The 12,560-nt window shown below is 40.5% G+C and overlaps 1 protein-coding gene across 1 annotated transcript in view; it reads right to left on the bottom strand.

Annotated features, from left to right (window-relative positions):
* The window catches only part of smyd3 (SET and MYND domain containing 3), a 100,159-nt gene that overhangs the window by 470 nt on the left and 87,129 nt on the right, over positions 1 to 12,560 (bottom strand). The window contains exons 9-11 of the mRNA XM_063477417.1: positions 12,464 to 12,551; positions 11,725 to 11,899; positions 219 to 327 (exon numbers count right to left, since the gene is read on the bottom strand). Of these exons, the coding sequence (XP_063333487.1) occupies positions 219 to 327; positions 11,725 to 11,899; positions 12,464 to 12,551 (372 nt within the window). The remainder of the gene's footprint in view (positions 1 to 218; positions 328 to 11,724; positions 11,900 to 12,463; positions 12,552 to 12,560) is intronic.

The raw sequence follows: 12,560 nt of genomic DNA, 5'->3' as shown, positions 1-12,560 counted from the left end.
CATCTCTTCTGTTACATGTCTCCACACGATCTTAGGTGCCTGACATGAAGGCAACTGGTCTTCATTTTTGGTTCGTAAAAGAAGTCCCGTTGCCTTCATTTCAAGGGCTTAAGACTAACATGACCTGGTACACAGACATGTCTCCAGACTTGTTCTATTAGCTAATAATAAAGTTTAAAATGTAAACAATGTCCTGGTTGATATTTAGTCCTTCAAACCTGTTTGAATGTGTCCAAAGCATCTTCGATGTTTTCCAGGTAATGCTGCAGCTTTCCAACTCTCATCAGCTGGATCCCATGGACTGGATGGGGATCGGGGTAGTACTGTCTTTAGGAAGAAAGAGAACATGTACATGTAATTAGATTTCACCACAACAAGTGAAAAGTTCCATTATTGTTTTCATTTCTTTCAGGGTGTTGTTCTTCTGGTATCATTTGCACTGTAATTTTCCTTTACATTTATTCTATCTATTCTATTTTTGCTTGAAAATGCTACATACTGCTCTTACGGGAGCAGTTAATGCTTCTTCTTATGCAAAAAATGGCTGCAATACTAAACAGAGAATTAGTATTCATAAAACCGCTCTGCCCCTGGATGTGGATGGCTGGCTGGGTTAAATCAACAGCAGAGTCCTGCGTAGGAAACCCTGAGGGACATGTTCACAAGCCCTCTGCCAGTTTATAGAAAACATGTACACTGGATGCACAAACTCACATGGCTCTTCCAATATCGGTACAAAAAGTAAATAATTAGTTCATCGCTGCCCAATCAGGATAAAGTTCACATTACGCCTGCTACATCCTAGGTTCATCAATCATCCCCAATTTCCTCTCTAGCATCTAAGCATTTCCAGGGAAGCTAACCAGTGTGGTGCCCACTCCTTGGTCATACTTTTTAAATATACACATTGAAACTGAAATGGAAGTCGGGAAACAATAGCATACACATTTGTATGCTATAATATCCCATGTAGACAAACTTGTGCAAGACCAGCTACTTAATTGTTTCACAAGTCACTTAAAAGAAATAAGTCACTACATAATGAGGTTAAATCAACTTCATTTATCAGCAGGGACACACATGATATAATATTAAGGGTTTACTTTAATTCATCAGTTTGATTTCTAAAGTCTGAGGCAATCCACTGACATTCACAGCATGGAACCAAACAGCAAGAGCCATAAACAAGATTAATAAAATCTGCTTTTCCTGTTAGTGTCTCAGTGCATGTGTAATGCATAAACAAGTAGGCATGAGCGAGAAAAAGAACAGCAAGGGGGAAAAAGTAGAATACTTAGAGTTTCTACAAGTGTGCAAAATGCTTGCCTCCATGTTTGTTTGAGTATACTTCCTTCAATACACAAGTGTGACTAAATATGTTTTTTTTGCACGCTTGTATGTCAAAGCTTATACTTATTTACTCTATTTGGCATTAACGATAAAAGCATTAAAAAACACTGATACTATAACATATATATGTCCAAATTTCAATCCGCTGCAAGGTAATGCATTAAAGTTGCACGTTACTATAATCTCATTCCATTTATCAGAGAGGGGTACACCCTAAGTGAGGACTCAAATGCATGATGCCGATGCAAATGCAGATGTTTGTAAGTAAGGTCTGATCACAGCTGATCAGTCAGACAGGACAAACAAAACAAGAGGAAGCTGCCAGACAAGCGAGAGGACACTGGAACACTCAGCGTGAGGTATGAAGATGATCTGGCACTGAAAGAGAGGGAGACACACAGTTGGAGGACAAAAAGGCAAAAACAGGGGGAAGGAGGAGGAAACAGGAGGACAAGTACAAAAGAAAATAAGAAAAAAGAGAAAGAACATAAGCATAACTCATGAGCTAGGATGGGAACTTGTGATGAGGGAGTGATGTGACATATTAGCTTACTAATCCGTACACTCAGATCATCGTCCTCCATCTCACCTTATCATCTTCTTCTGTCACACCAACCCTCTGCATGTCCTCCTTCACTACATCCATGAACATCTTAAGTCTTCCTCTTCCTCCTGCTTGGTAGCTCCATCGTCAGTGTCCTCTGTCTCTCCATTCTGGTCACTCCCTACCTGCACTCTCTTCTTCCTCTTTGCTATCCACTGTTCACTTGTTTGGATGACTGACCCCACATATTTAAACTAATCTACCTTCACTACCTCTGCTCCATTCAGCTTCACTGTTACACCCGTTTCCCCTCACATTCACTTGTATTGTCTTCCTTCTATTGACTTTCATTCCTTTTCTGCCCACCTCTCCAGACTCTCTATCACTGATTTCATGTCCTCACCCTCACATAGTTCTCCACCCCTCCTAACTTCCCCAGGTAGTCCCACAGTTTCTCTCTTGGAACCCTACAAAGACACGGTGCAACTCCTTGTTACCTTCTCTGTAGATCTTTACCAGCACATATGTGTGCTGTTACACGGGAAATGCACAGTTTATTATACTGTTAACTAGAAATGACGGGACATCACATCTGAGGTCATGCAGTGTAATGCAAAGATAATTCAACAAAAAAGGTAAGACATTAAAGAGAGTAGATGGGTAATAACAAGTAATGTGCCATTCAAAACCCGATGTTGCTGCCTGCATAAAAATACACACAGCCAAGGAGACAAATTACCACCTTTCAGTCCTTCTGTCTCTAGAAGGGAACGTTCCAGTGACAGAAAACGACGCAGTTTGTGTATCAGCGGTGACAGATTCAGAACTGTCATCGAGCCAATCAATGATTTTGACATCAAGAGACTCCCACATCTCTCACAGAAGACACACACACAAACACACACACACACACAGCTCAGCAACTCTGGTGTACTTCAATGCAAAACTAATAAAATCCATCTAACAGCAGCAGCTGTTTTAAAATAAACACAGGGCATATTAAACATATTAAAAACACACTCTTTTGCATTCCACATGGACACTTTTAATGCAAGATCTGCATATAAGAAAATGTGCTGTCAAATTAATTAGAGGGATTTCTTCTTTTTCCTCTAAATGCATTTAATTATAATTCGTATCTGTGGAGCAAATGGATTTAGATGCACATATGCATAAAAATGGATAAGCTTGACTGCTTATTGATATGTGTGCATGACACTGACTGTAAATGTTTACAAATACATGTGTTACAGTGAAAGTTCACACACACACACACGCTGAACTGGGACATTGCTCATCCTATAAAGATAAATACACACTAGGGACTGTTAGGAAACAGCTTTGTTGTTGGCAAACACTGGAGTTCTCAAACACTCATTTACCCAGCTCTTCTTTCCCTTTATTCTCCTTTCTTTTCCATCCCCCTCCTCTAATCTCTCATTCCTTTTTCCTGCTTCACATCTCCTTCCTCTGCTTCTCCCCGTTTATATTTGTGCTTTTTACCCCGCTAGCTGCAGGGATTAAAGTTGCCAATGTTGTTCAGCTGTTTCCCGCCCTCTTCGGCTGCTCTCCATGCATTTCTCTTCTCCACTCTACCTCTGCAGCCCTCTTTAATCTTCCTTCTATTTATTTGTTCTGTCCTCCTTTCTCTTGATTACATATTTTAAAGAACTGTGCACCGATAAAGCTCGAGCCCTTCTCCATTTCCATTTCCTCCACTTCTCCGTCTCTGACAAACAAACAAAAAGAGCTGTGAGTAAACACATATACATGAATGCACACGTGCATCGGCATTAATGTATGAGCGTGCGCACACAAAGATAGGGTCGATACAAATCCACTTCACCCTGTTTGACCCGGCATATTTGCCAGTTTTCACTTCTCTCCAGAGTAAAGACACCAGAAGGGGATTCAATACGCGCTATAATAGAAACAGCACCTAATGTTAACAGGGCATTACTCTTTATTATTTTTTTATGGGCAGCAGTTTTCCACTCTTGTTTAACAATAAAATCTGTTCTGGTAATAAAGAGAAATCCAAAATTAATTTCCATGTAGTGGCCACAGCTGGAGTCATTTCAAACTCTATAGTTTCCTAATTTTTCACCACTTTTTAGCCACAATGCTAACAGCCCATTTGTTTGAACCTCAAAGCCAAACTAAACTATCAACTGACAAGCCAACCAATTAAAGAGGTGGCCCCTTATCCTCTGTTTAAAATTGAATTATTAAACAGAAAGTTCAAAGAATAAACCAACAAAATTAGTAGCCCATGAATAATAAGTTACAATATTGGCTTAATCACCAAGCCAGTGATTCTGACTTCCATGACATACAAACACACACATCAAGCCCACAATCCAATTATAATTCCTCTCATATAGAACCGCAAAGCAATTAGAGTAATTTAATTAATTTGCTGTCTCCTGATTTATCCCCTATTTTTTTTTCTCCTCGGAAGAGTAAATTGAAGAGAAATACGGTCTCGTCGTCATACGGAGCTAGTTACAAAGCTATAGCTCTTGGCTATGCGTACGAGAGGCAGTGAGAAGAAGAAATTAATAGTTGTGGAAAAGTGTAGCATTTCCAGGCAAATGCAGTGGAACTAATGAGGCACTTGTTTGGAACAAAAAGATCCACGGCCTGCTGTTTGTGAGAGGGAAACAAGGATTATCTTACTAAGTAGAAAACTGAAGGAGAAGGTCAGATTTGCTGCAAGTATTTAGCTTAATTGCGTTTTTGTTTTTTGTCAAATGCAACAGTAATTTCAGTTGCACATTTAAGGAAAATTACAACAACTATGCAAGACAAAGAACATTTAAATCACAGTTAGTCAGCCGTCTTTGCAGACAAATTCACCAATTAACTACTGCATCTAAAGAAGGTCTTTGCCCGAGTCTCGTAAGCTAGCAGACAACAGGACCACAGCGATCGATAACACTGACTTCTAACCTTTCTGGTTTGCTTAAAGCTAAGTGATGCCTGCACAGGATCCTTCGATCCAAGCTGCATAGCTACAAGCAGCCTTATCGAAAAAGTAAACAATCTGAGAAAAGTCTAAATTATCCACAGAAACACATTTCTTCAGTTACTTTAGTCACCTTGTAACTTTGCTTGGCCATTACCTACAGGTTAGGACGACTGACATCTTCTGATTGAATTAGGTATTTATAAAAGTAGCCTTTCATTAAATATTATATTAAACCAGTTTGTGGTTTTTAGACAAATCTATGCTGTCTGCTAGTCTCATTTGTCTGCAACATTTTAAAACAAACTTAAATTTCATACGCTGACAGCAGGACTCATAAAGACTGACACCGCGGGTGCACTTGGCTGGTCCATCAAGGCCACTGCTGATGCAGAAATCTTATGCAAGAGATTTGTCCCTGTAATACTGCTGAATGTTAATGCAAATACAGACAGAGAAAAAAGGTCTGGGCATTTAAAAATCAAAAACTGAATGATGTAAAAAAGGAAGTATCAAGCTGATGCTATTATTCCACATTTGTGCTGACCTGTAGGTCTGAGACGATTGTCAGTACTTGTGTTTAAGAAATGAAGAAACAACACTAAGCTACAAAATGTGTCCAGAGATGCTTTTTGCTTTACTTTATGCATAAAAAGTCATCAGAGCATCTACTGAAAGACAGATATCTGGATGCATTCGTGAACAGAATAATCTGGGTATGTGTGTGTGCATATCTATAGCAGTAAAATATGTGCGGTACAGAAGGGGTTCAATAGGCCTGGTGTGCACAGCCTGCAGCAGGTGAGCATTATTCGCAGGGAAAACCCTCTCCATATATCACAAACTGAATAGAGTAACTCTGAAAAGACCTGCAGTGGGAGAGTGCGAAAGAAAAAAGGAATACAGAATGAGGGGAAGGACAGGAGAAATGGAGTGATCGAGAACTCCTGCAGCTATCTTTCTTCCCTAGCATCTGAAGAGCCCAGAGGAAGATAGGAGATGAATATGGAGGATCCTCCTCCCACTCACTTCTCACTTTTTTCTCCTGAATTCCTTCCACTTTCTTTTTTTTCTTTCAACATTTTCACTCATCCGTGTCCATTTCATTCATTATACCTGTTTTTAACCCTTCCCCTCCTGTATGTTACCTTTACTCTTCTTTTCCTTGTGATCCCATCATTCATATTTTATTTCCATCATTTCTGCAGATCTTTTTTCCCTCCTCTTTCTTCTGTCAAGTTGTTGATCACCCTGCAGCCCCCGCACCCCACCCCTCATTTTTCATTTATTTCCTGATTATATCTTTTATACAGAGCCTAAAGCCCCCACAACCATCCCTCTCACTGGCTTTGTCTTTGATTCTTTGACACACGTTTTACAGCAGTTCTCTCCATCCCCTTGTACACATCGCCATCTCTTTCTTTCTGCTGCCCTGTGTCTGCTTATTTATTTATAGGCCGTTGCCGTTTCTCTCCTGTGGATATGTTGTTGCGGGAGCGTGTGTGTGTGAGCACAGCTATCCCAGTAGAGCGCTGCCCTTCACACAAGATCAATTAGTCTTTCTTTCTCTGCATCTCTCTCACACATACTGACACAAACACACACACACACACACACACACTTGCTGAAGTGCGTGGGTATAATGTTGAGTTTGTACAAACTGAACTGCAAAAAAAGAAGAGACAGAGAGTGAGGTTGGACAATCGAAGCGGGGAACTGATGATGCAATTTACTGTAAATTCAGACGTAGATTTAAAGATTTTTGGATTTGGAATTCAACTCTCTCTTTCCTTGTTCATTGCTTTTACTTGATTCACTTAAGGTTTTTACTCTTTTATTAATTAAAAATGCTGCACTTATTAGATAAACATATTTGAGGACTTAACAGTTAGCCTGTTGGTTTAGACATCACATTGCATTCCCAGATTTGAGGGTGATTACCTGCATATACAGAAATCTCAGTTTAGATTTAAATTTTTCTATGAATGGCATAAGCATTTTGCTCTGATCTTACAAATTATCTGTTTTAAGCACATTTGCCTGCATGCAAAGCTGAAAATAAAATTCATTTTCACAACAAAAGTTTAAGCTCACTTGAAAAATGGCAAAAAATCATATTTTGCATGTTTTCAACATGCAACAAGAAGAAACATTTTTTGAGCATGCAATTTACAATTTTACAGCTGATCAGAAGTTTAGGACCACACCGCCAAAGAAACCTGTAACACCCCCCCCACCCCCCGCAAAAGAAAAAAAAAAACTGAAATCAAAGTTCTGAACATTAACTCAGTAATGAGTACCGCCACCATTACTGTTGATCACTTCAAAAATTTGTTGTGCTTTGCTTGATGCAAGAGTTTCCACGAGGTGAATGGGAACATTTGTCCAAGTGGTGAAGAAGGCCGCACAAAGGGCATCTACTGTCTGGAACTGTTGTCCATTTTTGTAAACTTCCCTTGCCATCCATCCCCAAAGGTTCTCAATTGGATTTAGATCAGGGAAACACGCAGGATGATCCAAAGAGTGATGTTATTCTCCTGGAAGAAGTCCCTTGTCCTGCAGGTATTGTGTACTGTACCATTGTCCTGTTGAAAAACCTGCAGTCGTTACCACACAGACGAGGGCCCTCAGTCATGAAGGATGCTCTCTGCAACATCTGGACATAGCCAGCCACCGCTTGACGCCCCTGCACCTCCTGAAGCTCCATTGTTCCAAGGAAAAAGCACCCCAGACCATTATGCTGCCCCCTCCACCGTGGTGCATTGAAAACATCGTGCCAGTAACATTGGAAACCTTCAGGACCATCAAGCAGGGCTCTAGAGTGCGACCAATTTGGTCGCAAATGCGACCAAATTTTTCCGTGGTGCGACTAAAGAAAAACATTTGGTCGCACCGGTGCGACCAACTGTTACCAACACTTGATCGCACCTGTTTGGGTAACAAAAAAAAAATCTCTGCAACTCCGTGTGGTCAACAACAGACACACATTATGCCCCTATCGTGGACTAAACCAATCAGAGATAGTCAGGGGCGGGACCTCTCTGATTGGCCGTGGTCCAGTGGAAAGTGCAGGTAGAAGAGGGAGGTGAGTAGCTTTAATAAGGCGATATCAATTCATTAACGGATTCCACACAAAGACGTAAACACAGAGCGACCCGACGCATCAGAATCAGCTTTGTCTTTCTCGGCTTTCTCACCGGACGGCCCGCAGACGGACACGCTGTCGGAGCTTAGCGATTCTGATGCGTCGGGTCGCTCTGTGTTTACGTCTTTTTGCGCTGATTCTGAGCTGCAGGTTTTGTCTCTCCAACCAAAATTCGCCGAGCCAAAAAGAAGCAGCAAACTACGCTTCACATTTGATCAATGTCGTCATGAATTCCCTCTGACTTTTGCTGTTTTGCTTCCCCACGATAAAAATTACACTTCCTACACAGCTCCCTGTGTGTACTTCAAGAACAGTTTCCCGTCTCAAATCTGTTTTCTGGATTATTCATTCGCTTATTACCCACCAGTCTACCGTTGTTTACAGCGCTGTCTTTTTCTTTTTTCATGTAAATGACGTCCGACAAGAAAGCCTAATTTCTGCTGTTCAATACTGAAGAAATTTAAACTTCTTAAAATTATGCAAAATTGCAGAATATTGCAGAATATTTTTAAGGTTATCTGTTATAAAAAGCCAGACCAGGAAAATCTCCTTCATGTTTTTCTGTGTTTTATTCTCAGTTACTTTTACACAAAGGCATCTACTGTGATGTTCACAATTCTGATGAAGTCTCACAAGTGTCAGTACTGATAAATGATCAGAATTATAATATTTCTGACTGTCTGAGGCTAAATTGAATCGAATCAGGACTTTGAGAACCGGAATCGAATGGATTATAGAAATCAGTGATGATACCCAGCTCTAGTGAGCAGCCTAGGCCTGACAGAAGTGGATGTAGCTGTGGGTAATAAGAAAAGATGAAAAGAACTATTGATAACTTTTGTGTTAAGTTAAGGCCTGATCTGTCTGAAATTCATAGCCAGCTCTGACACAGTGCCATCAATCTTTGAATGCTGAAAAAGCAGCAGTGTATCCAGAAAACACACTTCATGCTGCAATAAATGCACTGCCCAAGTGTCCCCTCTCCCCACTGCCTTTCAGCAGCAGGCAGCAGCAAACAGGTCGTCAGGCCAAGATGATGATTAAGTTTAACATTTTCTACAATATTGACAAAGCACTTTAAGCACAAGATTGTTAGTTAATAATTTAGAAATGAATATTGTCTGTATGGACTTCCCCCCAAAGAAGGTGCACATGTAAAACTGCGGTGTTAAGCGAAGCGGTTGAAAAATTTGAGTGCGCCTAACTTTTGTGCCGGTACGCCTAACTTTTGTGCCGGTACGCCTAAATTTTTTAAGTTAGGCGTACCGGTGCGCCCATGTCAAAAAGTTAGTCTAGAGCCCTGTCAAGGTAAAATTTTTTCTCATCAGAGAATAAAACTTTCTTCCACCTTTCAATTTCCCATGTTTGGTGTTAATTGGTGCTCTCTTGCAAAGTCCAAACGGTCAGATCTGTGACATTCAAGGAGATGTTTCTTTGTTTCTGAAGCCCTTCAGTCTCAAATGCCGTCTGATGTTTATGGGGCTGCAGTCAGCACCAGTAACGGCCTTAATTTGGGTTGAGGATTGTCCAGTGTCTTGATGGACAGCCAATTGGATCCTCTGGCTCAGTGCTGGTGAAAGTTTTTTGGGGTCTTCCACTTGACATTTTTGTTCCATAAGCCTCTGGATCATTTAAGAAATTCCAAATGACTGTCTTACTGCGTCCCAGCTCAGCAGCGATGGCACGTTGCGAGAGACCCTGCTTATGCAGTTCAACAACCCGACCACGTTCAAAAAGGGAACGTTTTTTTTCCTTTTGCCATCAGAATGTCATGACAGTGTGACTACCTGACAGAAAATGACAATGAACACCCATTTTTGCACAGATTTGGCCTTTTAAAGGCATGTGGTCCTACACTTTTGATCAGGTGTTTCAGTTTAAGCGTTGTTTTCAATAAATTGCATGCTCAAATTTTTTTTTGTCTCACTCCCATTTCTTCTTGTTGCATGTTGAAGGCCTACTTGGAACCTTGTTAACCATGCAAAATATGATTTTTTTGCCATTTTTTAAGTGGTCTTAAACTTTTGATCGGGACTGTATCAAACCTATGTAGTCTTTCATTTTTGAATTAGCAACACAATGGAATAAAATGCGAAGATCAGAAAACCAGTAACTCAAGGGTTGTCATTGCGGTGATTTTCTTATGTTTTGAACATTTAATTATGATGGTAAAAAATATGCATTGATCTTCCTGCTGCAGTGATAAACTCAGACATTTCACTGTGATATGTTTTATTATACGAGCTTGCTAAATTGCTAACTAAATCTAATAATATTTAATCTCTGCTTCAAAAAAAAAAAAAAAAAGGAAATTCAGTGCAGAAAAACTAAGAAATAACACCAAAAAACATCCATTTTATGTTAACCTAACACACTATCATACCTGTTCATATATGATCAGCACAATGTTGTGAGACTCAGCTCAGGCCCTTGTCTGAAATCTCACATGCAGCACACAGCAGGAGTCCGCATCAGACACAGACTCCTGCAGGAAGATGCCAATTACCTGCCCTATTCTCACATGGCTGCACGGGCACAGAGATCATGCAGCGTTAGTAGCAGAGCTGGCAGGTTAAAGATAGGTTGATTTTCTTTGGACATTTGGGTTCTCTCATCCACCTCTTTGAGTATTATATTTATTCATTTTTAGTTAACATTTATTTCACCATGACATCAAAATTCTCTTTACAAGACAGACTAGCCTGATATTCAAATGCAACAAATACAACAGGAAGTGTTATGATAAAAAGAGAAAAGCAAAGCTGAAGATTTACTGGTCTGTGTACATTTCTACCCTCATCTATGGCTATGAGCTGTGGGTAGTGACTAAAAGAATAAGATGGCTAAGCCAAGCTGCAAAAATAAGTTTTCTCTGAAAGGTGTCTAGGTTCACTCATAAGGACAGAATGAGGAGCTCTGTGAGAGTCATTTGTGAGAGGGTCAGAGTAGAGCCACTACTCCTCATACTGAAAGGAACCACTTGAGGTGATTCAGACATCCGACTGCGATGCCTTCATGACGCCTCCCAAGTGAGGTGTTTCTGACATGTCCAACTGGGAAGGGGCCCCGGGGCAAATTTGAGACACGCTGCAGAGATTATGTCTCTCAGTTGGCTCGGGAACACTTCAGTGTCCCCCCCAGAAGAGTTGACGGAGGTGACTAAAGAGAGAGATCTGGGCCTTTCTACTTTCAGACCACTGCTGCCATGACCCAGACTCAGATAGGCTGCAGAAAATGGATGGATGGATGATAATATCTACTAAAGTCTAGGACTACATCAAGTAACTTAATCTTCCCTAATCCCTATGGTAGCAACTGAACACTCTCCGACTCGCTTTCTTAGTATTAAAAACAGTAAAGATTGATCTAAACTAAAATTAAACACAATCCAGAAGTTTTGAGATGACTATAAAAGGCATCAGGACGGTTAAATAAACCCAAATATCTGTACTAATTTATACTGGTAAGGTTATGCAATCCTCCCTCATCTCAGTGAACAGCACTTTGAATGCACTCAGACTTAATGCTTATCCTAAAACCAGGTCTGATAAACATCCTGAATCCAGGCACACATACACAAATATAGGAAAATGATTTCTTTCTTTCTTTCTTTACATCTGATGACATATTAGTCATTCGTGGGTGAAACACAGATAGTTTAGTTACCTTGACAGTGTACTTCCTGAGCCAAACAGAAACAGGCACACAGTGACTCACCTGTATGCTGGAAGTGTCGTCACCCCGTAACTCATAGCTTCCTCCCAGCGTCCCAGGTGAACTGAAGCATCTAAAGCCATGTCAGTAATTCTGAGCTTGTATAGATTTTCCTCAGGAACTTCACCACCAACGCTTGATAACAGATGCCTACAGCTCTCCAACAGCATTTCCCAATCTGGAAGGTGAATTAAGGAAAAGTAACATTTATCCTGCATCCCCGAAAATATGATTAAAGCTGCAGACTCCTCAGGGAAATCTTAAGGATTTATGAAAACAACATTGCATAAATTAGTTTACTTCTCTGCGCTGAATGATATAAACTATCTGATGTTTGTCTCTCTCCCTCCTTTGTGTTGTTTTATGATGAAAATGGTTACGCCAGCTTTATGGTGATGAAAGCACAGAATCTCAATCCACTTTTAATTAGACTCTTAATTACTCGGAGCTGCCAACCAACCAATGAAGCCACCATCATCATCATTTGTACATCAGTACATGAAGTTCTGATCTAATCTGATCAGCACCAAAGTAATCCGATCTTACTTACGACCTAACTTAAGACAGTCGAGTTACAGTATCATGTTTCAATAAGCAACTAAACTCACTTCAACTGTTGTCTCATTACTTGATGCTCGTCTTATCAGTTACATAAAATATGAACAGCAGACAATTACAAGACGTTCTCATAGAGATTCGGTGTCCACTGGCTTTAGAGGAACTTGACAAAGACAAAGGATACTGGACTCGGCTTTCAGCCCTTCCAGTCTTGGTAGAGCCTCCTTGAGCAGGCGCCATTTTCCTTCTTCGCCCGAGAGCATGAGTCCATCCTGAGCAAA

This window comes from Pelmatolapia mariae, linkage group LG1 (genome assembly GCF_036321145.2).
Source record: "Pelmatolapia mariae isolate MD_Pm_ZW linkage group LG1, Pm_UMD_F_2, whole genome shotgun sequence".
Classification (NCBI taxonomy): domain Eukaryota; kingdom Metazoa; phylum Chordata; class Actinopteri; order Cichliformes; family Cichlidae; genus Pelmatolapia; species Pelmatolapia mariae.
This window is presented reverse-complemented; position numbering and strand designations above follow the sequence as displayed.